A 22,745-nucleotide genomic window follows, 5' to 3' on the forward strand; every position below is an offset into this window, starting at 1 on the left:
GTTTTCTGCCTAAGTATTTAAATGCTCTGGCCCTAAAGCTTCCCGCTGTAAAATCATTAGTATAATCACACATATTATAGGTAGGCTTTCTAAATAGATGTTCAAATACTACAGTAGTAGTGGCAATAAATGTACTCATATAAAAAGAACTGTAACATTAAAATGAGGGACAGAACAGGCTGCTAGTGAACAGTTTAGCATAATTTAAATGTTTATACTATAATTTCACTGTATTTCTCTAGCTAATTCTGAAGCCAAGCCTTAGCCTTACAAAAGTTCCCTTTGATTTAGCTCATCCAATGAGGAAAAGAAAACAAATTTTGTCCTATCAGCACACTTTCTGCAACACTGTGCAATTTGATGCTCTTTTTGGTTTTAATTGTTTACTTAAGTACACTGTCATGATCATTAAGCACTATTTCAGAATCAGGAGAAACTCAAAATGGAGCAAGCTGTGGAGCGCCTCCCAGAGCTTTCAAATACATTGGTGAGCAAAACACTCCACTCTTCTGGAAAGGGGAGGACTGTGGTTTTCCTGGCTTGATGATGATTACTTTTCTCTAGTATTAGATCATGCTTTGCAGAGGCAAATCCTTATAGCTCATAACCACACTTCTGAACAAGCAGAAATGTTGCTTTTGCAACAGATAACCAACTATGGCTATTTTGAAAAATAAACTCAGCAGTAGTTCCTAACTGCACTACTCTCAGCCCTCATTTCACATTTCGCTTTTGTTACTGCACAATACTTCCAATCTTCTCAGCTTGAGTCTCAGGAACAAGAAACAGACACTCAAAGCAAAGAGCAGTTAGAACAAGACTGTTCCCTATCTGACTCATCCCTGGTTCTGAAAAGGTTTTGTTAGATGGAAAATTAAACCATTAGACTCCTTAGGTTTCATATCTTTATCATTTCACACACATTTTGTAGCTTGCAGATTACTCTCAGTGTATAAAGGAAAACGTGTGGGAGCCCTTTCTTAAAATATTCACTATTACTGCCTTACTGTCTAGCATTTTATATTGCTTTTGAAATATGTTTCAAGATACAGTATAGGTTTGAAACCTTCTAAGATTGTAAAAAATTAGCTTTCTTCAAAATTTTAATAGAGTACTAAAATAAACAATCCAAAACACTAACTATTTTTAGATTTCAGTTTTGTACATTACTTCAGTTTACATTTTAAATCACTAAAATAGAAACAAAAGTTCATTATTTAATTGATTTCTTTTCCAGGAAATCAATTGTAAATTTGTTTTCTCCAGTGTACAGTGGCTTTTGATTTTTGATATCCTAGTAAAAACTCCATTTTCAAAGTTCCTGATTTAAAATTCTAACTAATCATGACATAGAATTAGTCTATTTATGGCTACAAAAAGCAAGCCTTGTTTTCATTATGCAGTAAGTACTAGTTGTTCATAGATCTGACAGTTTGCTGGAAATGTTCCAAACCTATAGTGCTCTTATTCCTCAGTAAAATTTAAACAGCTGTAGCCATGTAATTCAAAACCCTCAAAAGTCTGCTGCAGTGCTTGTACTCCTTCAGTATACCATGAATGCAGGATGCAGCCAGTCATATAAAGGATTCTCTTCTTCACAGAATGAAAGAAAGACGTGAATTGCAAACCTGAATGCAACCTGAAAGGTCCAAATAGATGAGCTTGTGACATCCTTTTCCAGAGCCCAGGTACTGTAAACCTTTGTCTGTGAATTTTCTGCAGTGAGCTAAACTCAGATACTGTAAATTGGGGAAACTCCTTTGCAAAAAAAAAACAAGATAGAGAACAAATTATTACAAAAGTATGCTACAGAATCAAAAGAAAATAAGACTGAAATATTTTGAAAGTTAATGTAAAGGAATGGTGTTGGATTTTAAATAGGATTTTCATGTTGCTGAGGTTTGAAAGGCTCTTTTTCTGCTGCACTTTTCCCCTTGTTCCAAGTATTGCAAATTACTGGGGAATAGTAGTATTATACATCATATTTAATTATATTAAAAGAATATTATTTTAGAGATATCTCAAATAATTGCAAAAGCACCTTTTTTAATTAACTGGGATTTTGTCTGCATACTTTGAAAACTAATAGGCTTTTCAATGTGAGCTTGCTTGACTGACTTTGCCATTGATTTTACAAGCGGTGCCTGCTGGAAATGAAAACCAGAACTCTATCAAAGGACACTGAAAGCATAAATGTACAGCTAGACCTTCTCTGCTCATGTAATTATTTAGACAACTGCTACTAAAATAAACCAAAAAATTGAAAGAAGTATGAAAGTAAAGTGTGTATACATACACACACACATATATCTCAAATCAACCATGTTTTCTTAAGTTTAAATCAGTTATTTTGGAAAAATATTTCTTTATTTATATTAAATATTAGTTAAAAGAAGGAAAATTGTATAAACAGTCATGACACTGTACATCTATGACATTCTGTAAAAGTTAAGAACTTATGCTCTGAATCTAAGTTTCTATCTGCAGCTTTGGTTTATAACATATTGAAAACATTTTACTGAACTAAATTTCTAACTGGAATAAATAATTACTGCAATGCCACAAGCACCACAAATGAAAGCATACACAACATCAAAACCTAGAATTAGGACATACTGGTAGATATTTAGTTGTAGGGACATAAGCAGTTTTACAAGTCAGCAAAAGTAGGCATTTTGAAGAAAGACAGGAACACCCGCAGAGGAGTCCACTACTTAAGGAGTGGCATACATTTTCGGAGCTGACTTTGTACTTTCAACATTGAGTAAGGAAATGTGCTAACTTGGACTTAACAGAAAAGAAAAAAAAGATATAGAAAGCTGGAAACAAAACACCGCCTAGAAAAGGATTACACATACACATATAAAAAGAAACTTAAGATTATATTTAATGAAAAAAAAAACAAAATAAGAAAGGCAATGTTCATCAACACCAGACATTAGAATAAAAGGGCATGCATTTTTAAATGGAAATGTTTCATTCATATTCAGTACAGAAATATAATTATACTTCTTTGCAGAAACACAAATCTTCTTGCATTATAGTGACACATTCCACAGAAGCGAGTGGAGAGAACGAAACTCAGGGAGAGTATGCTTCCAAACAGCTCTCTCAAAACAGATAGTAAATTAAGAGATGTTTTTTTAAACTCTGGTGGTTTTAAGTCTTTTTAAACTGTACAAGGTTAAACAACTTAATACAGGATACAGGGCAGTCTTCTGCATTTTGAAGACTGTGATCAAAACCTTCCACTACTTTTGAAAACACATTGATTTTCCTTACATGTCACATGACCTTTTTTATGATCTGTGAATATTAATACAAGCTTTCTTCTGCCATACTTAAAGTGACAGCTTTCTTAGTACTGAACCATGAGCACATAGGTTGTTATAAATCCTTGTTTTTGTTGCACCTAAATTCTGCAGGAATTCTGTCATATTGACTTGTGTAACTGATTTGGTATTCATAGGATCATTGTTTCAAAGCAATCTGACAAAATCACTTTCTCACAGCTATACCTGATAGACAATATTTATGTCTATCATATGTGTTAGAACTTTTCAGAGGAGAAATTTTACCTGATGAACTGTTTCGTGTAACACAGAGGCTGAAATGTTTGTATAGAACAGCAGAAGGAGAAAATTTAAAATGACCAATAAGCTTTTGGCTCACTCAATCTGTATGTTACTTTTTAATTGTTCCAATAATGGACATTTAATACACAATGGTAAAATTTATGTGCAATACTAAAAAATGTAATATTTCCATCTCTAGGAGTTTTGTACTAGTTACCTTATTTATACTGGACCTGTGGCAAGCTGATGTTTTTTGAGAAGGCATGTAAATGTGTCTATCAAATTCTTCAAAGGACAATAACTTTCTGCAAATCCTTCTAATCTCAGAAACAATGAGCTTTGCTTTTTATCCAAAAATTGTCAGTAAAAACAGTGGTATATCATGGTTTTACATCAAAAGTATCATTTGTGCCTGGGAAAACTTATTATTAATGAGATGCAAGTTAAATACAAAATAAATTCTGATTTTTTATCAATAAAGGTTTCCATTTCATTTTAAACACTTTATCACATTGAAAACATCATCTGTTCTGAAGAACTGTTTCATGGGTAAATGTTTTCTATACACCAAAGAAAAACATGGTTCTGACTTTTGGTGTTAACAGAATGTTTACGTAACCAAAACAACACAGGCTGCGATTAACTATATAGTACAGCTATTCCAAACTTCAAGAGAAATATATTAAAATTAAAGAAGATAAAATATCTGCCAATATGGAGAAAAGAAAACACAGATTCTGATGAGAATACTATTGATGAGGTGAATGGTAAGGGTGGAGAGACTAAACAGAAAACTTTCCAAAGCAACTGTTAGCAAACTATTAGCAATTGAGGATAGACTGGCATAAACAAGGTATCAGTATGGTGCAGAGAAAACCAAAAGTCTATATATATATATATGCAAGTGTCAAAGCAAAACAGGCTTCTGGACTCTGTAAGGTTGCTAATAAAAGGAAGACATTTTTTTTTCCTCATGGGAAACAGAAGCAATGTACAGCTATCTTCAAAGACTACATACGTAATTGTGATGTCTGCTGCTGCTCGATCAGCATGCCTCGCTTTTCCTATATAGCAGCTTTAAATGCAGTAATTCTACCTACCAACCAGTCTTTGAGTAGCTGGATACATCTAAAATAGAAAGGGTAGTTTACCTAAAACCTCTGTAACAATGCAAATTCTTTGCCTTTGCCTGAGTGATCTTCCAAACAACCCTTTGGAAGATTTTGGAATAATTCTTTCTTTTGCCATTGCCACAAAAGTACTTGGCTCAGATAATATACCTACCCACAGTCCTCTCTTGCAAATATCAATTTTTATGAACATATCTAATTTGCAAATATCTTGCATCATAATGAGTAATTGGACATGCCAAATAAATATTGGACTCGCATGTTTTTTTAAAAGTTTCTGTAAAACTCTGGGAAATATACATGGTAACCCAGCTTATATTTTTAATTATACTAGGTAGAGAAAGTCAAACACAAGGGCCATTATTTTAATTTTATGTAACAGACAGAATCCTGCAGATCTCTCAAAAAGAGGATTGCTACAACATATGCCTTAATCTTTCCTGCAAGAACAAAACAAATACATTTCCATAATTCTCATTAATTTTACCTTGACAACAGTCGTAGTGTTCCATTAGTAATATCTGTATATGACAGATTTAAATAGAGAAGAGATGGACAGCCTTCTGATATGAGTCTCATTGAGTCATCCTGAATAATAAAAAAAAATCTATTGAAGCATATAAAATTATAACTGTATTAATTTTTCTGAAGTTTTTAAACACAGTAACAGAAAAAAATCTGAACAGATTTCTTTATATCATTATATTAATTGCTGTGTATCAAAAAGTGATTTTCTTCTGGAAACCTCTAAGTAGAATACTAAGAGTTGCATGATACTACTTTTAATCACTTCAACAATTATAATTTTAACATCCCAGTTCAAGGAAACATTGTACACTATACAGTCCTATGGAGCACAGGGGACTTTTCACATGATCAAAGTTTACCACATACTTAAATATTTCGCTAAAGTAAGATTTGCATTAGCCAATCCTGGTATATATAGCCATTTGTGAATTTTCTCTGAAATCTACAGTACACTTCTCTAACCAGTAGTATCACTTACAAAATGCTTCCTGTTTAGTTCTGCTCTCCAGATGGAACATCTTATACATGGACAAGTAATAGTTGAATGTGTATCTTTTGCCCTTCTGTGGTCACTTTGTTACCATTTCAGTTGTCAGGCAAAACGATCATGAAGATAGCTGGAAATTCAATACCAATCAACCTTACAGAGGACAGTTAATCTGTACTTTTGGAATACATTTCTGAAATATGTAATTTGGTATCAACAAAAATGGGTGCATTGAGGGAGGGTACCATAAGAGAGAGAAAAGTGAAAGCATAGGGAGCGGTGAGCTGTGGGAGAACAGCATTTTGGGGGAAGCTCTCAAACCTTCCCTATGAAAGCAGCACAAATGGGGTCCATCTCAAGTGCCTGAATGCAAATGCTACAGCACTCACAGATGAGGAATCAAAGAGGAGGCATCAGAAGTCTGTGCACAGGTGCAGAGCTAGTTTTTCACTGGGATTACAGAGATGCAATGGGGTACCAACCACCACTGGAGGGCTGCAATGAACAGTTATAGACTATTTAGGAATGACAGCCTGGGAAGGTGAGGAGGACAGGTCATACTCTATGAAAAGGAGTGTCTAAAAGCGTGGAGCTTTGCCTTGGAACAGGTGACAAGTGACAAGACAGTTGAGAGTTTATTGGTAAGGATTAGAGGACAGACCTATGAGGAAGACATTGTGGTAGGCTTCTGCTACAGACCGCTTGATCAAGAGAAAGTAGATAAAGCCTTTAAACAGTGAAAGAAGCCTATCCTCATACTCAGACTTTAACTACTCTGATATCTTCTGGAAGAACAATATGGCTGAGTGCCAGCAATGCAGATTTTTGTAGTATGTTGAAGACAATTTCTTGATCAATGTGATTGATGAGCTGACTAGGGGAGATGTTCTGCTGGACTTGTTTGATAAATAAGGAAAAACTTGTCATGGATGTAAAGAGTAAGAGTGGCCTTAGTTGCTGCAACCATGGAACTGAAGAGTTTTAGAGCCTGAGAGACAACAGAAAGACAAACAGTAAAAGTAAAAACCTGAACGTGAGGACAGATTTTGGCTTATTTAGGGATCTGTTTGGCAGGACTTCAAGAGACACTGCTCTGGAGGGCAAAGGGGACCAGGAAAGATGGTTTATCTTCAAGGATGAGAAACTCAATGCCTTTTTTTTGCCTCAGTTTTTACTGCTAAGGTTTGTCTTCAGACCTCCCAGGTTCCTGAGCCTATTAGCAGAGTCTGGAAGAGTGAAGTATTACCACAGTAGAAGATCATGTTAGGGAGCACTAGAAGAAATGGGACCAGACAGAATGCATTGAAGAGTGCTGAGAGAGCTGGCTTATGTCACTGAGAGGCCTCACACTTACCACCTTTGAAAGCTTGTGGCAGTCTGTGGAGGTTCCTGACAACAGGAAAAAAGCAAATGTCACACTCATCTTCAAGAAGGGCAAGAAGGAGGATCCAGAGAACTACAGGCCAGTCAGCATCACCTAAATCCCTTGGAAGGTTATATAGCAAATCCTCCTTGAAGCCATGTCGAGGCACAGGAAGGACAAGAACATAGCAGGGAACAGCCAGCATGGATTTACCAAGGGCAAATCATTCCTGACTAATTTAAGAGCTTTCTATGATTAAATGATTGGATCTGTGGATATGGACAGAACGGCAGCTATTATGTATCTTGACTTCAGTAAGGCCTTCACTACAGGCCACAGTATCATTTATAGCCAAATTGGTAAAATATAGGATGAGTAAACAGACTATAAGGGGAGGGAAAATTAGTCTGGACTACCAGGCCAAATAGTGCAAAGCCTCACTGCTAGCTAGTAATAACTGGCAACCATCAAAGGTCAATATGGGGGGTAGTACTGATTAATGTCTTTATTATCAACACGGACAATGGGACAGAATACATCCTTGGCAAATTCATAGACAGTATCAAACCAAAAGAAACTGTCTAGGGGGAGTGGGGGGGATACAATTACTTTTCAGAGTTTGGTTGTTTATGAAAAAGCCATGAGCAACCTTTCTAGTTAAATCTGCTTTGACTGGGAGGTTGAACTAAATGATCTCCAGAGGTTCTTTTCAGTTCGGATGATTCTGACAGCTCAGTAAAATATTTATGACAGACTTCATAGGAAAGAAGAAAACTGGATGAAAATAGAAAATCATGATCTTGTGAAAGTAAGAATTGATGGGTTTAATTATGAGAATAAAAAGAAACTTCAACTAGCTCTATAAAAGACACACTAAGAGATATACCTTCAATATGTTGTAAAATCTGAATCAGTCTCTGCAAGGCTTAAGTGATTTTTGCAGGTCATCTTAGTCCATACCCCAAACTGAGACAGAAGACACCTAACCAAACTTCGACAGTTGTTTGTCTAATCTGTCCTTGGCAAACGTGTGCTGGACATTTCTATTGTCTTATCATCTGGTGGATGTTTACATATTGATTATTTAATGATTTGTTGGAGTGTGTTTTCCAATGATAGTATTAGGAAAAATTATTTATAATTTTGTAGGTGTTCTTTCTCTTTGAAGATATTCAGGATGCTTGCTTCTCTCCAGTCTCTTTGGATGTCACTTATCCTTTAGAGCTTTTGAAAATAACTAATGATTCAGAACTTTGACCTCCCTTTAGTACTGAGGAACTGCACCAGGCTCTGCTAAATCTGAATGTATCTGAATTACCTAAATACATTCTGAACTGTTCTGTTCCTATTTTGACCTGTAATCCTATACTTGATGAAAATTAACTGGTTGAAGTATCTGGGGTAGGATTAACATCACTAAACTTCAGATATTTACAATTAGATCAACACCGTGGACATGTGTGCCTAGTTATAGTAAGTGAAAACCATTTTTAGGGAACAATGCATCTAAACTATTTCACCACCTACTTAAGCATGAGTTTAATCGGACCTTAAACACATCTTTAAAAATGTTTACACTTAGTTAGGCAAATTTCATCCTAAGTCTTAGGAAGATTAAGAACTTTTTTGCCATCTTATTTTACAGGTACCCCTCAGATTTTTTTCTGGTATGCTTTTATATCTCCACCTTTTGTAACTTTTGTATCACAACTTTTTAAATTTTTTTCTTGTATGTTTGTGTTCTTCCTCTATATTCACCCCTACTCAAGTATACTGTTTCATTTTTTTTTACAATCAACATTTCATTCTCAGGTATTAGAAATCTCCTAATCCGCTCCAAATGTCTCTGATTATGCTTTCTGTCTTTTACCCATTGGAATAAAATGGAACAGGAACAGCACAGTGGAATAGCACTGGAACGCGTTGCCCAGAGAGGTTGTGGAGTCTCCTTCTCTGGAGAGCTTCAAGGCCCGCCTGGATGCAACCCTGTCTAACATGCTCCAGGTGACCCTGCTTGAGCAGGGGGATTGGACTAGGTGATCTCCAGAGGTCCCTTCCAACTTTACTGATTCTATGATTCTATCAATATTAGCAGTATTCAGTACATTCCCTTTCAACAATTGTCAGATGTTTGTATTCCATTGATATGTGGTTTCTCCTGACCCCTACTTGTACCTTATAATAGTAACAGGTGATAGAAGGAGCAGATTTGGGACACTTCCATAACAAGAATATCTGTTTTATTTTTTCACTTAAATCAGACATATCAGATTTTATTGGTTTATTTAAAAGTGCTGTGCAAGGATTTTGCTGATGCAGAAATTACATTGCATTGAAATCATCAGTATGACTTACTTGACAAAAACTAGGCTTACCCCATTTGACCAGTCACAAACACACATTACAGTTCAAGGACTTTGCAAGTGCTCGCTAGGAACTGTTAATTATATCCACCACATTACCAAGTATGCAACTGTACTTTAAGAACTCTCTTTTAAATTTATAATGTGTCCAATTATAATGTAAAAAATAAAACCATATTGTGAAAAAAAAAGTATTGCACTTAGGAAACTGAAGAGAAATTTATCACTAGAATCTAAAGAAATCCTACTTCTTTCCTTACAAGTACTGTTAAGTATCTCTTCTCTACTCTGCTACTATTCAGTAGCAAACAGAACGGACAATAATGTGATAGTGTTTGGGTCTTTACAATTTGACAAGCTCTGGTCCTCTCTATTACCTCTATGCAGGAACTTACAACCAACAAGATCCTTGAGAAGCTTATAGCCTCTAAATAGTATCCTGCCATAATAATATCATGTGGTAAATATTATGTTATAAATATTATATGTGAAAAGACTGAAAGATGAACATTTAGTATAAAGAGGATTCTACAGTGGTATTCAACAAAGCTTATACATACAATATATCCTTATCCTTTCCTTGTAACTGATACATCAAACAAAATCATATAAACTATGAAAACAGGGTGAGTACAAGATATTGGCAATAAAGCCAACATCAACGTAGCAAGGAGATGAAGATGAATGTAAAGCAGTATCAAAACTGAGTATTATAAATTAGAACGTTATGATTCCTCTGCAGTTCTCACCTCTCTAAATTTAACAACATACATCATTTTTTATGTGAAGTTTATGAGCTATAGTGAATTCATGGTAATTCTTAAACCCTGTGTATAATCATTGCTTTGTTTCTGGGCTATGCTTTTGGACATACAATTTGCTTCAAAGAAAACTGAACTACACCAAATTATTTGTTCATATATTTAACACTATAAAAAGTCTATATATGAATGGGTATATTATGTTATTCTAGTAAGAACCACAGTCTCTAGAAAACACTGCTTTTATTTTAATTATTAGAAAAATTTGCATATATAAGTGTAATTTCTAAGAAATTATTAATTAAAATAAATGTTTTCTCATCAGAGAACAGCTATGAAAAAAACATCATAAAGAGTTAAGAGAAGCAAGATAATATTGAAAATGTTTTAGGAAAAAGAATGGATAAAATATAATAGTGAGTGTATAATCCTTATACACATTTCACATAAAGACTCTCACAAATATCTAGAAATTCAGACATTCTGAGAGGCTACGTCTAGTTCTATTGAATGAAGGAATGAAGGAACTTGGAGACATCATAGGTTTAAAACATACTGATCTTGACAATTTTAAACTTAAAATAACAATAAAATTTTCCCCCCAAATGGCAAAGTTTTGAAGCTTGTTATTAAAATGAGATTGAACATATCATTTTCATTGGCACTGTACAAAACAAATGAGAGCCTCACTTAGTATCTCCAAATCCTATTAAACTCCACAGTAACTTTTTCAAATAGAACTAATTAGTTACAATTATTACTACTAATAATAATTAGTTACTAATTAGCTTCATTTTCTATCAGTATGACTTGTGTATCCAAATCACCAAAGAACATTAGAAATATTACTTCTCTGTATAAATTAAATATTGTGGAGAAAGTCTGTTATACTTACATTTAATCCCTGGCATTCAGAGAGATTTAAGTCTTGCAAATTTTTACATTCACCTAAAATTAAAAATAAAGAAGTTATATTAAAGATTAAAAGCTCAGGTTCTCAGAGTATTACAGATACGTAAGAATTGCTATTGCAGATTCAATCCATCTAGGCCAATACCATAGAATCATAGAGTCAGTAAGGTTGGAAGGGACCTCTGGAGATCATCTAGTCCAACCTCCCTGCTCAGTAGGGTCACCTAGAGCATGGTAGACAGGGTTGCATCCAGGTGGGCCTTGAAGCTCTCCAGAGAAGGAGACTCCACAACCTCTCTGGGCAACCTGTGCCAGTGCTCCGTCACTCTCACAGGGAAGAAATTCCCCCTCATGGTCAGGCAGAACTTCCTATGCTTCAATTTCTGTCCATTGCCTCTTGTCCTGTCGCATGGGACAACTGAAAACAGTTTGTCCCTGTCCCCTTGACACCCTCCCTTCAGGTACTTGTACACATTGATAAGATCCCCGCTCAGTCTTCTTGTCTCCAGGCTGAAGAGGCCCAGCTCTTGCAGCCATTCCTCACAGGGCAGACACTAAAGATCTGATCATCTTCGTAGCCCTACGCTGGACTCTCCAGCAGCTCCATGTCTCTCTCATACTGGGGAGCCCAGAACCGGACACAGTACTCGAGATGAGGCATCCCCAGGGCTGAGTAGAGGGGCAGGATCACCTCCCTCGACCTGCTGGCAACACTCTTCTCAATGCACCCCAGGAGACCATTGGCCTTCTTGGCCACAAGGGCACATTGCTGGTTCATGGTCAACCTGTCATCCACCAGCACTCCCAGGTGCTTCTCTGCAGAGCTGCTCTCCAGAAGGTCAGCCCCCAGCTTGTACTGGTGCCTAGGGTTATTTCTCCCTAGGTGCAGGACTCTGCTCTTGCCCTTGTTGAACGTCACGAGGTTCCTCTCCACCCAACTCTCCAGCCTGTCCAGGTCTCTCTGAATGGCAGCACAGCCCTCTGGTGTACCAGCCACTCCTCCCAGCTTGGTAGCATCCTCAAACTTGCTGAGAAGGCACTCCATCCCCTCATCCAGGTCGTTGATGAAGAAGTTGAACAGGATGGGACCCAGTACTGAGCCCTGGGGGACGCCACTAGCCACAGGCCTCCAACTGGACTCCGCACCACTGATGACGACCTTCTGAGCTCTGCCTTTCAGCCAGTTCTCAATCCACTTCACTGTCCACTCGTCTAACCCACACTTCCTGAGCTTCTCTAGGAGGATGCCATAGCAGACACTGTCAAAAGCCTTGCTGAAGTCAAGGAACACAACGTCCACTGCTCTCCCCTAATCTAGCCAGCCAGTCACTCCATCACAGAAGGCTATCAGATTGGTTAGGCAGGATTTCCCCTTGGTAAATCCATGCTGGCTACTCCTGATCACCTTCTATTCCTCCATATGTCTGGAGATGACATCCAGAATGAGCTGTTCCATCACCTTTCCAGGGATGGAGGTGAGGCTGACAGGCCTGTAGTTGCCCAGGTCCTCCTTCTTGCCCTTTTTGTAGACTGGAGTGACACTGGCTTTCTCCCAGTCCTCAGGCACCTCTCCAGTTCTCCACTTCAATATCCTACCTGAAACTATAGCCATATCAGATAACTAAGAAGAAAGCGCAAAAAACAAAAGTAGAATACAAAGTTGGAAGAAGTTGTCCGGAGGAAATGTCGCTTCTTATACTTCATGATCTAATGGCTGGCTTATAAATCAAATTGTTTCTATCTTGTGTCACCAAAAGAACCAGAAGGTAACTTAATTAAGTAATTTGGAGTTAGGAAATGTCAGCATTAAGTTTTCTGTTTAAGCTTATCTACCCCTCTCACCCATATATTATGATACCAGTTTCTAATTATACACGTGTTTATATAAATGTTTATATAGTTACAATAAACATATAAAAAATTATAATAACTGTTTTCACATGCTAAGTATGTAAAAAGGAAAGCCAAATGTGTTTTCAATTGCAATCAACATATAGGTTTATACATTCTTTTCTATGGAAACTATGACTTTACTGAAATCCTGCTATATTGCTTTACTCAATGCCATTTTGAAAAGTAGGACTCTGCTGAGAGGGACTGGACAACTCAAAAGATCCTAATCCATTAAAATCATCATTAAGGTTGCTAAGCCAAAGGAATGACATACCTCCTACGTGTTTCTTGCCCTAATATTAAATCAGGCAGAACTATCATTTTACATATGAGCCTGTAAATGCTACAAAAAGGAACTGTTCATTTTTGTATCATAACTGAATGTAATTTAGTTTGCAGGCAGAATTTAATACTAGTAATAAACACAAGCTCATACTCAGTGGATGGAAAGGAAGAGGAAAAAATGTTTACATATTTTTTATTATCTTCCCTCCTTCAGATTCCTCTTTTTTTTCCATTTCAGATAGATGATCTATCACATTGCTAGATCTACCAGAACTGTGAAACAGTTCAAAACAACACAGAGGATCCCAGTTATGATGGAAGTTATTAAAATATGTGATCAATTTATACTGACTACCCAAAAGTGCCATAAAGTATAAATAAAGTTTCATTTTTCATATAAAGGATAAGGAGGTCATTAATGCAAATGTTCATTCACACTGTGAACAGAATCTGAATACAGATAGAGAACTATCACCTACAGGAGTGAAACGGAGAAACCATTCAAAGGGTTTTCAAAGATGACAGAAACAACTGGCCACGTGGGCTGGAAGGATGCAGTAGCATGCATACACAGGTCTATTCCATTTGTTTGATGAGTTAGAACTGCACACACACTAAGAGAACATCTTCCCTACAGTCCAGATGTTGTTTAAACTGATACACTAATTTGTTTAAAAACTGCCTTGCTTTCAAAAGGATTTTACATAGTATTAGTTGCTTCAAGACAACACATTTCCTGTGGATAGAGAAAAGCTTTTTGAGCCCAAAACAATAGTGTTTTAGAGACAAAACATCTGTGCAATAATCTGCATTCAAAATTGAGATTCAGTACCTTTCTGAATGCCAAGGCCAAAAAGGATGGAACATAACACAGAGATGTTCTCTATGGTCATAGAGAAAAAGTAACTAAGCATTTAAACCACATAGTGAACAAAGACTTCTAAAAATGTAAGTTTTAAAAGGAATGATATTGACTAGCAAAACCCAGGAAATATGTGAGAGGAAAAAAAAGCAGGTAACATAAAAAGGAAGGGTTTCTAAGGAAACACAATCTTGTGGCCAAATTCTACTGAAAACAGCAGGGAAAGGGCAGCGCAGAGCAGCACTATAGTAAATTTAGTAGGGAATATAGGCAAAAAAAAATCTAAAAATATTGCAGCAAGTTTTGGACATTGATGGAGGAAGTAAGCCTTGTCTTCTCCTAATTTTAAACCCCGGCGATTGTGTTTGGCTTTCCTGGAAAGGTAAAAGCTCCTAGCAGACTTCTCTGTACTCTCCCTGCTCGAGTGGGCAGCCCTGTGAGTGGCTCGGAGCAGGTCACTGCCAGGACCCGCAGGTTGCCTTCATACGGCCTGTACTCAGATCACCCCACAGGCTTTCGCAAACTCTAGCTGGGTCTGTCTCAGGGTTGTCTAGCCCACTTTGTCTATTTGACACGGGCCATGGGAGACACGTGGCAGTAGCACGGCTAGTTATGATAAAATGGGGCCCAACCTGAAAATGAGCGCGCGCGCGCTTCTGAGTACTCGAAAGCTCATGGTGCAACAGCAACACTGCATGACTTTCCTTGAGCTGGCTCTTCTGCGTTCCAGGGGGCCAGCAGCTGGAAAGCTGGCAAATCTCAGCCTCAGGTGCCTCTTTTGAGTTGATCTTCCAAGTCAAACTTAAATGCAATGAAGATTCAGCACAATGCTCCTTTGCTGAATATACAAGAATCTCCAATTAAAAATCAGTTAGAAAGCAGTCCTTTTGTGATATAGTTTGCCATGCTTAATCAAAATGAACAACAGTGGATCAGACAGTAATATTTCACATTAATATTTCAGAACATTTGTGAAGCTCCGAGTCGTGTGATGACTGAGTACTTGATTGAATGCTGTGTATTATGTACAAGACTCCATGCAAATGCCTTTTTTATCTTTTCTAATATTTTGCTTTTCTTCTAGCACAGGGATTTCACATACCCCAGCTGTGCCTCTGCAGATTTGAACAACACTGCTTAAGACTATCCAAATATTTCAACTGTTCCAGCTGTCACAGAAAATAACAGGGGCCAGCTGAATGTCAGGATGCAAGTAGTAACTGTTATAATACTGCTTCTTCTCTGTAAAGCATCTGACTTTAGGAAGACAAGGAATAGGAGTCTGAGAAACAATGAAAGGGAAAATAGCTTAAGGAAAGCCTCTAGCACTGTTAAGCGCAACACCCCAGGCCTCCCTTGTGATATATACACTTATCTTCATGAGAAATACTTAGATTGCCAGGAAAGAAAATTGATTTTTGTATCATCTGATTGGCCTAATGATTTAAAACACATGCTGCTAGCAAGAAATAGGATTCGTAAACTAAAGAACAATATGTTTTCCAAGTATAAAGTATTGAAAAGTCTAGATTTACAACAGAATGATATATCAAAAATTGAGAACCAGGCTTTTTTTGGTTTGAATAAGCTTACCACACTCTTACTTCAGCATAACCAAATTAAGAGTTTATCCGAGGAGGTTTTTATTTACACACCCGTCCTAAACTACCTGCGTCTTTACGATAATCCCTGGCATTGCAACTGTGAACTGGAAACTCTTGTTACAATGCTACAGATTCCAGCAAACAGGAATTTGGGAAATTATGCCAAGTGTGTGCATCCAACAGAACTGAAAAATCAGAAGTTAAAGCAGATAAAAGCTGACCAGCTTTGTGGTGAAGAGGAAAGGCAGGACCCCCAAAATATTAGAAAGGAAAAGCATGAAGCTACCAAACCAGAATTTGATTCCTCTCTGTGCCACATGTATGTGTTTCCTGTATCAACTCTGAATTGCAAAAGAAAAGGTTCGTATTAATCTTTGTAACTGAATGAGTTATTTTAATATTCTAGTTCCCTTATTATATTTGTTCATTTATTAATTACAGCAAATCAATATAGCACCAGTACTTGCTTGACTTTCCCTAACTAATACAGGTAATCTCTTGTTATTGTGATTACAAGCAACAAGTAGGAATTCTTTCAGCATTTTACCTCCACTTTACAGGTCCAATTCTGCAAACAAATCTTCTTCAGTGTTCTAGTACAAATAATTCAGTAATAAAATTAAGCATGTGCCTAAGTTACTGTAGCACCAGCACCTCACTTGTCTGATTTTACAACTATAAACATGCTGTCAATTCCAAACTGTTCCAAAACTGGTGTACTGACAGACAGAAGAGGCACAGATTATCTTTTCTTCTTTCCAGTCTGTGAACACAAAGATAGCAAAAAGAATTGACAAAAGGGAGCTGTGAAGTGGGACTGGAGCTGCCAATTCTGCTTACAATTCTCAGAGAAACCTAATTGCAAAGGAGAGGCATTCATCCTCACATTTTCTCTGCAAGATTTCTTCTACTGAGGGAAAAAAATGTGTGCTTTTGTTCCTAAAGAAACATGTCCCCTGTGTTCTTGCTCACAGTGCCCTGCAGACATTTCAAAGTTAAAGTGCCTTCAAGCAACTTTAGTCAGAAACTTGGCTCCATTCCCTCCCCAAATGCATCTCAGGCTCCTAAAAGCCACAGTTAAGCCCTAAGGGCAAATCAGATGGGGCATATATCAATATAAAAGTGCACATTTATTCATGCTTTATATTTCCCATATTTTATCCCATGATGAAATAAAGCAAAGAACAAAGAGAATTGTTAACATTATTTTTTTTAAAAAAAAGGCATTATTAGGAGTAGCCCAATTTGGGAGGATTTTTCCCAGCTTTGGCAAAGTAGAGCCTTCAATGCCTTATCACTGCAGTCTGTTTTGCCTACTTCTATTTTGCAAAATATTTGCCAAACTTCTACACTGTTTTTCTATTTGTTTTAATAGTGACTTTAAATTTATACAACAGCTCTTGATGTGTCTTTATTCTAAGCTCTTAATGCCACAGACAAGCTCAGAAGTCAGTATAAGGAGACAATATCTAAAGAATCACTGATCTCAGCATTTGATTATATGGTTTATCTGTTATGTATGTCACAAAAAATTACTCCATATTTTCGTCCTTTTCCTCAAGTCTGTTCTTTTTCCTACATCTCACTTTTTTCTCAAGTTTTTTTTACCACGCACCTGCTATCTCTTTTTTATTATTTGTTTATGCTTTTGTACTGGCTAAAATTTGTTTGTTTGTTACTATTCATTTCCTTTACCTTTTCTTGTAGTATACAAAGGGATCTTAATTATCACCATCACCTCATGTCTCCAGTAAACAGTGCAACTGAACAAAAACGAGCCCACAATACAATTCATGATAAAAGAAAAGACTGACTTTCTGGATCTTCCTGCTCAGTGGCATAGTAAAGATGAGCTGAGTATCTAAATATACTCAAAAAAACTTAGCAAGATATTTTTCTTTTTAAGTTCATAGAAACCTTCAGTGTATCCTGCCCTTCATGGGAGTTTCACAGGCTTTTACAGCATTTAAAAAAAATGGATTACTGTATTCAGAACTAAGGAACAGACACTAACTTCATAATGCACATGAGTGTAATAGAGGGTACAGGGAGTCCATTCTTCAGGTCAACAGCTAGCTGTATCACTGCAGGACTTCCTGAATGTCCAGCATGCACTCACTGTGTAAGTTCCACATTTTTTAGGATGTATCAGATCTACCATGCGTATGCTAGACACCTGGATGCACATATCCCATTGACATCTGGGATTTCTGAACATACGGCAACCTTTGATGAAAGCACTGTACTTATTGTTTTGAGTATTATTACTGTGAAGCAGATGCACAATTAAATTAGACCTTCCACCAGAAACATGAGTAGCACACATCCAAAATCCTGGTAAAGCATAAAAATTCCTCAGATCCACCTGAAAAAGATTTCAGAGTAGGGAAAAGAAAGGTGTACCACCCATGAAACTAGTACAGCACCAGGAGCAGCCGCAGCCCACTACTCCTTTACAAAGGAGGGGAGGAAATGACAAGCATTATAGCAGTACTGTGAATCTCAAAGGACTAGGGCCTGCACTTTATCCCTCAGGTCAGCAACTTCCAGTTAATGCCAGGAAACCCATGAAACGGTGATCTTAAAAAATCATGTAATGATATATAGGTTCTCCTTTTCAAGTAAGAAATTCTTACATCTCATCAGATCAGTGATGCACAAGAACTGTCAGTACTTTGGGACTAAATCATAACATGTCCTTGATTCTATTTTTTTTTGAAGAAAAGCAACAAAAGTTTCATGTCAACGTAACTTCTGTTTGCTTTTCCACAGAAGAATCTGGGTTCATAAGAGCAGCTCAAAAACATGCATTCAAGACTGCAACCTCCCAAAGTCTCTAAATTTAAGTATTATTTGCATTCATTTGCTGATAAATATGCCCTGGAACTTGGATATTTGCATAAACATGAAACACTCCAGTCAGAGCAGGCTCCTAACAAAGCTCTACTGAAATTTAGATCTGAGGCTGGAAGTCTAGGAAAAGCTACTTTAGTCTCAAAAATGCCTGATGCATTAGACATCTTCAGAATTTAAAATGTACACTGACAGCATCAATTTTGACACAGAAACTAGGGACAAGAACTACTTATTTTCATTCAAAGACAGTCAAATAAGAGATAACATCCATTCTTTGTATAAAAGCACAGAATCAGAACACTCTTTAAGAAAACATAAAACCAGGAGATACATATCTTGTTTCCTGAGATGACGCAAATCACAGTTTGCACTTCTCAAGAATGTGCCCTTACTACTGGACTGGAAGCTATTCCTTCTGCAACTGTTTTACAAGGAATACTATAAGGACCAATACATATTAGTTGCTTTGGTAATGCCATTTATGTAAAATAGGATAGAGAAGCAGATAGATAGAAATGCCATTAATGCCTGGAAATACATTAATGATAACTAACAAAATAATATATATAGTCTTAAATAATGTTATAAATACTATATAGTTATAATAACTAGTAATTTTACTGCTAATAAAACTTGAAACATTTTACCCATTGATAACATGAAACAAAGGACATAATATAAGGCAATTTGATTATCAAAGATGTTCTCATACCAATGGACACTTATTTATATAATTACTCAGGTTTCTTCTATTTAAATGACCAAGCTCGCACAAATATGCTTCTTATTTGTATAGTACCTTCGCTATTCTATGCAGATAAATGGTACAGCTCCATTAAAATAAAAATAAAACACAGAAAGTAAACTATAATAAAACTACAAGCATTACAGGAGATAGCAACTTTCACATGAGATACAAAGATAGTAAAGAACAAAGCAATCAAAGTTAGAAGCCAAAAAAACATGTTGATACTAGCAATGGGAAAAGTGGAAAAAGATGAAAGAAGACAAGGAGAAAACAATTCTAGATTGACAAAGGGAAAAGAAAGGAAAATAATCAAGTCATATAGAGCAAATTAGTAAAATGAATATAAATTTGCTTTCCCATTGTTTGTATTTAGCCCTTTTCTAATAGTGGATTAGCATGAACATATTCCAAATGACTGCAGAAAAATGACCAGTTCACCATGTCTTTACAGACAAATCAGATAACAGATCTTATAACAGATCTTACAAAAATAAAAATTTTAAAGTGCCCTGTATTTTCCCATGTCATCACTAAGCATTTTCATGATTTTTCTGAGCTATCTACTCTGATTTATCTCTGAAGATACAATAAACTAGTTGTTTTTGCTTGGTAGTTCTGTGTGATATGCAACTGTGATACGCAAACAGCAAATATAATCCAAAGCTGACGTAAAGTATGTCTTTTTCATTTTTTTAAGATTTAAAGAAAGTTCCAGGTAACATACCTCCAGATATAGTTAAACTTGATTTGTCCAACAACAAAATTAGACAACTACGAGCCAAAGAATTTGAAGATGTCAGTGAACTGAAGATATTAAACCTAAACAGTAATGGATTAACTTACATTGATCCTGGTAAGAATAATTTTACATATTCATAAAGAAGTTATTTGTGTTTTATTAACTACGTTTTGGCAATGTTTCTATCATATACAAATGTGAGGGAAAAAAAGATTTAAAAATTAACAAGTTTGTTTGAATTTTACCCTTTGAAGTACTCAACTCACGCAGTCAAGTTTTGTGCTGAAATGTATTAATCACTGATGTCAAGAACTGAGACTAATTCCAGTTTCTATTTTTTAATACTAAGTCAATCAAGTACAAAAAATTGAACTTTGTGGGGTAATCAATTCCAAAAAGGCTAAAGAGCTGAATGACTTTTTAAATATCTTTGCAATTTCTGATGGAGAGTGTCATATAATACAGTTGCTTTTAAACTATATTGGATAATAAAGTTATAGACAAACCAAAAGGATTTTAGCATTTTGGGGTTAAAAATCATTATATATGATTGCTCTTAAATTATATATTACTAGAACTTAAATTCTAATAATTGTATTCACAATTTGCTTATTGTGTATATCTATTAGATTTTTTAATTATGAAAGTAGAGATAAGGAAAGAGAGATGGAAAGACTGAAGCAAAAATTAGAGCCTTTTCTAATAGCATTTTAAAGATTTTACATACATACATGCACACAAAAATGCACATATTCATACATATATATATAAACTAATAGAATTGCACATTGTCATAGATTTAATAAATTCCCATACTTCTACTTCTGTATCAGGGCAACACCAATAGAGTTCACCGATGCTGTCCAGCTTCACTGTCTTTTTATTACACTCACCTATTGCTGACACATTTATAAAAACCTATGACACTTTTCAGGGCACAAACTACGCTTGAAAGTTCAGTTTTTGAAAAGTCTTTAGTGTAGCCTTTAGCAAAAAACATTTTAATCACTGTATGGATATTTATTTTTTTGTAGCCCTGAAAATGTTTTTCCTGTTGCAGATTTGCATACTTGGTCTAACTAATCTTTATATAGTACCAATAACTGTTTTTCTATTGACAGCTGCTTTCTCAGGGCTCAGTAACTTAGAGGAGCTGGATCTATCAAACAACAGCTTGCAAAATTTTGAATATGGAGTATTGGAGGATCTTTATTTTCTGAAAATACTGTGGCTGAGAGAAAATCCTTGGAGATGTGATTACAACATTCATTACCTTTTCTACTGGTTGAAGCATCACTACAATGTTCACTACAACGGCCTAGAATGTAGAATGCCTGAGGAATACAAAGGATGGTCTGTTGGAAAATATGTTCGAAGTTACTATGAAGAGTGCCCAAAAGACAAGCTGTCTATTTATCCAGAAAATTTTGATCTAGACAAAGATGATGAAGAATGGGAACGACACAAAGAACAATCAGTTCAAACAGTAAAGAAGCATGGTGTAATTGTCACTGTAATAGGCTAATAAAGGAAACTCTTTTTTGCTAGTAGATTCAAATATTTGATACTCTGACACAAAATAACATTGTTTACATTTTTGTTAACTATACAGATTGTTTGTAAGAGTATCTGCCTACAAAGATTTCTTTTTATTACAGTTAATAATTACAGAATGGCATTAGTTATAGAGCATCCCTCATCAAGTTATTATTTCTGACAACTAGCTCAAGACATTCTTGTGAAATATTCTGGCAATTATTTGATACTTTGCAACACAAATGGACAGAAACAAACATAGAGCTGTTGCGGGGAGGAGCTGTTATATGTACAAACACAGCTCATGTGTTGACAGGAACTTGCTGCAGAATTGTGATCAAGACTCATTTTCCTGAATGTATTGCCCGTTCTTTATATCTACCAATTTCTTGAAATATTCCCAGAAGACTAATTCTAAGATTTTTGTATCAGCTTCCTGTTTTTTATTGTATATGAAAAATCAAACCTAAGACTTACCCTAAATACAGTTCTAGAATAACAGGAATGGCTATTGTTATACTGATTGGGACACAAATCCAGAATTGGATTCTACTGGCTTAGTTACTGCTGTTCATGCTCAGTCTTGAGAGAATAATGCAGCCTCTGTCTCTTCTGTAACTGGGCAGAAGATAGGAATAGTGAAGACATAGTGGGTTCCCAAAACCTAGTCGCTTGTATTGGCCTTATTTGGCTTTTGGAGTAGCAGAGCTGAAGTCTTTCTAGGAAGCGTTTTAGGCTGTCATGTCAGTTTGACATTGGTTACATGACCACATTTCTAGATCAAGTGGAACCGCTGAGGACTGCTGTGGTCGGCATTCCACTGCCCATCTGAACTGAAGGGAAGTATCCTTCTGAGCGCTCTCTAAAAGTGTGGGATTCTCAAACTCCTCCTTTCCAGGACTCATCTGTAAAATGCAGATTATAGTACCTCCTTATCTCACTGGAGTCTTACAAGCATACATTCTTTAAAGACTGTGACACATTCCAATACTATTGCAATAGGTCCATAGAAATTCCCTAACTAAACAGACAATACCTCTGAATATATAATTCCTTGCTATATAATACAATGGGTAAATGTTTCTTTACAGAAAAGCTGTTTT

The 22,745-nt window shown here is 36.2% G+C and overlaps 2 protein-coding genes across 6 annotated transcripts in view; one reads left to right on the forward strand and one right to left on the reverse strand.

Moving 5' to 3' along the window:
• Positions 1 to 22,745, reverse strand: part of FBXL13 (F-box and leucine rich repeat protein 13) — a 98,732-nt gene that overhangs the window by 37,451 nt on the left and 38,536 nt on the right. For all 3 annotated transcript variants that reach the window (XM_062581642.1, XM_062581648.1, XM_062581657.1), the window contains 3 exons: positions 11,103 to 11,155; positions 5,193 to 5,293; positions 1,629 to 1,758 (listed from right to left, as the gene is read on the reverse strand). In XM_062581642.1, the coding sequence (XP_062437626.1) occupies positions 1,629 to 1,758; positions 5,193 to 5,293; positions 11,103 to 11,155 (284 nt within the window). The remainder of the gene's footprint in view (positions 1 to 1,628; positions 1,759 to 5,192; positions 5,294 to 11,102; positions 11,156 to 22,745) is intronic.
• On the forward strand, positions 458 to 22,348 carry LRRC17 (leucine rich repeat containing 17). 3 transcript variants are annotated; one of them, XM_062581678.1, is made up of 5 exons: positions 458 to 487; positions 1,602 to 1,688; positions 15,244 to 16,123; positions 20,065 to 20,220; positions 21,228 to 22,348. In XM_062581678.1, the coding sequence occupies exons 3-5, from the start codon at positions 15,367 to 15,369 to the stop codon at positions 21,629 to 21,631; spliced, it is 1,317 nt and encodes a 438-aa protein (XP_062437662.1). In that variant the 5' UTR covers positions 458 to 487; positions 1,602 to 1,688; positions 15,244 to 15,366; the 3' UTR covers positions 21,632 to 22,348. The 3 variants fall into 3 exon arrangements, with proteins under 3 accessions (XP_062437662.1, XP_062437653.1, XP_062437671.1); XM_062581669.1 differs by lacking the exon at positions 458 to 487 and having other exon boundaries at positions 1,523 to 1,688; XM_062581687.1 differs by lacking the exon at positions 458 to 487 and having other exon boundaries at positions 1,523 to 1,688; positions 15,249 to 16,123.

Source organism: Rhea pennata, chromosome 1 (assembly GCF_028389875.1).
Source record: "Rhea pennata isolate bPtePen1 chromosome 1, bPtePen1.pri, whole genome shotgun sequence".
NCBI classification, from domain to species: Eukaryota; Metazoa; Chordata; class Aves; order Rheiformes; family Rheidae; genus Rhea; species Rhea pennata.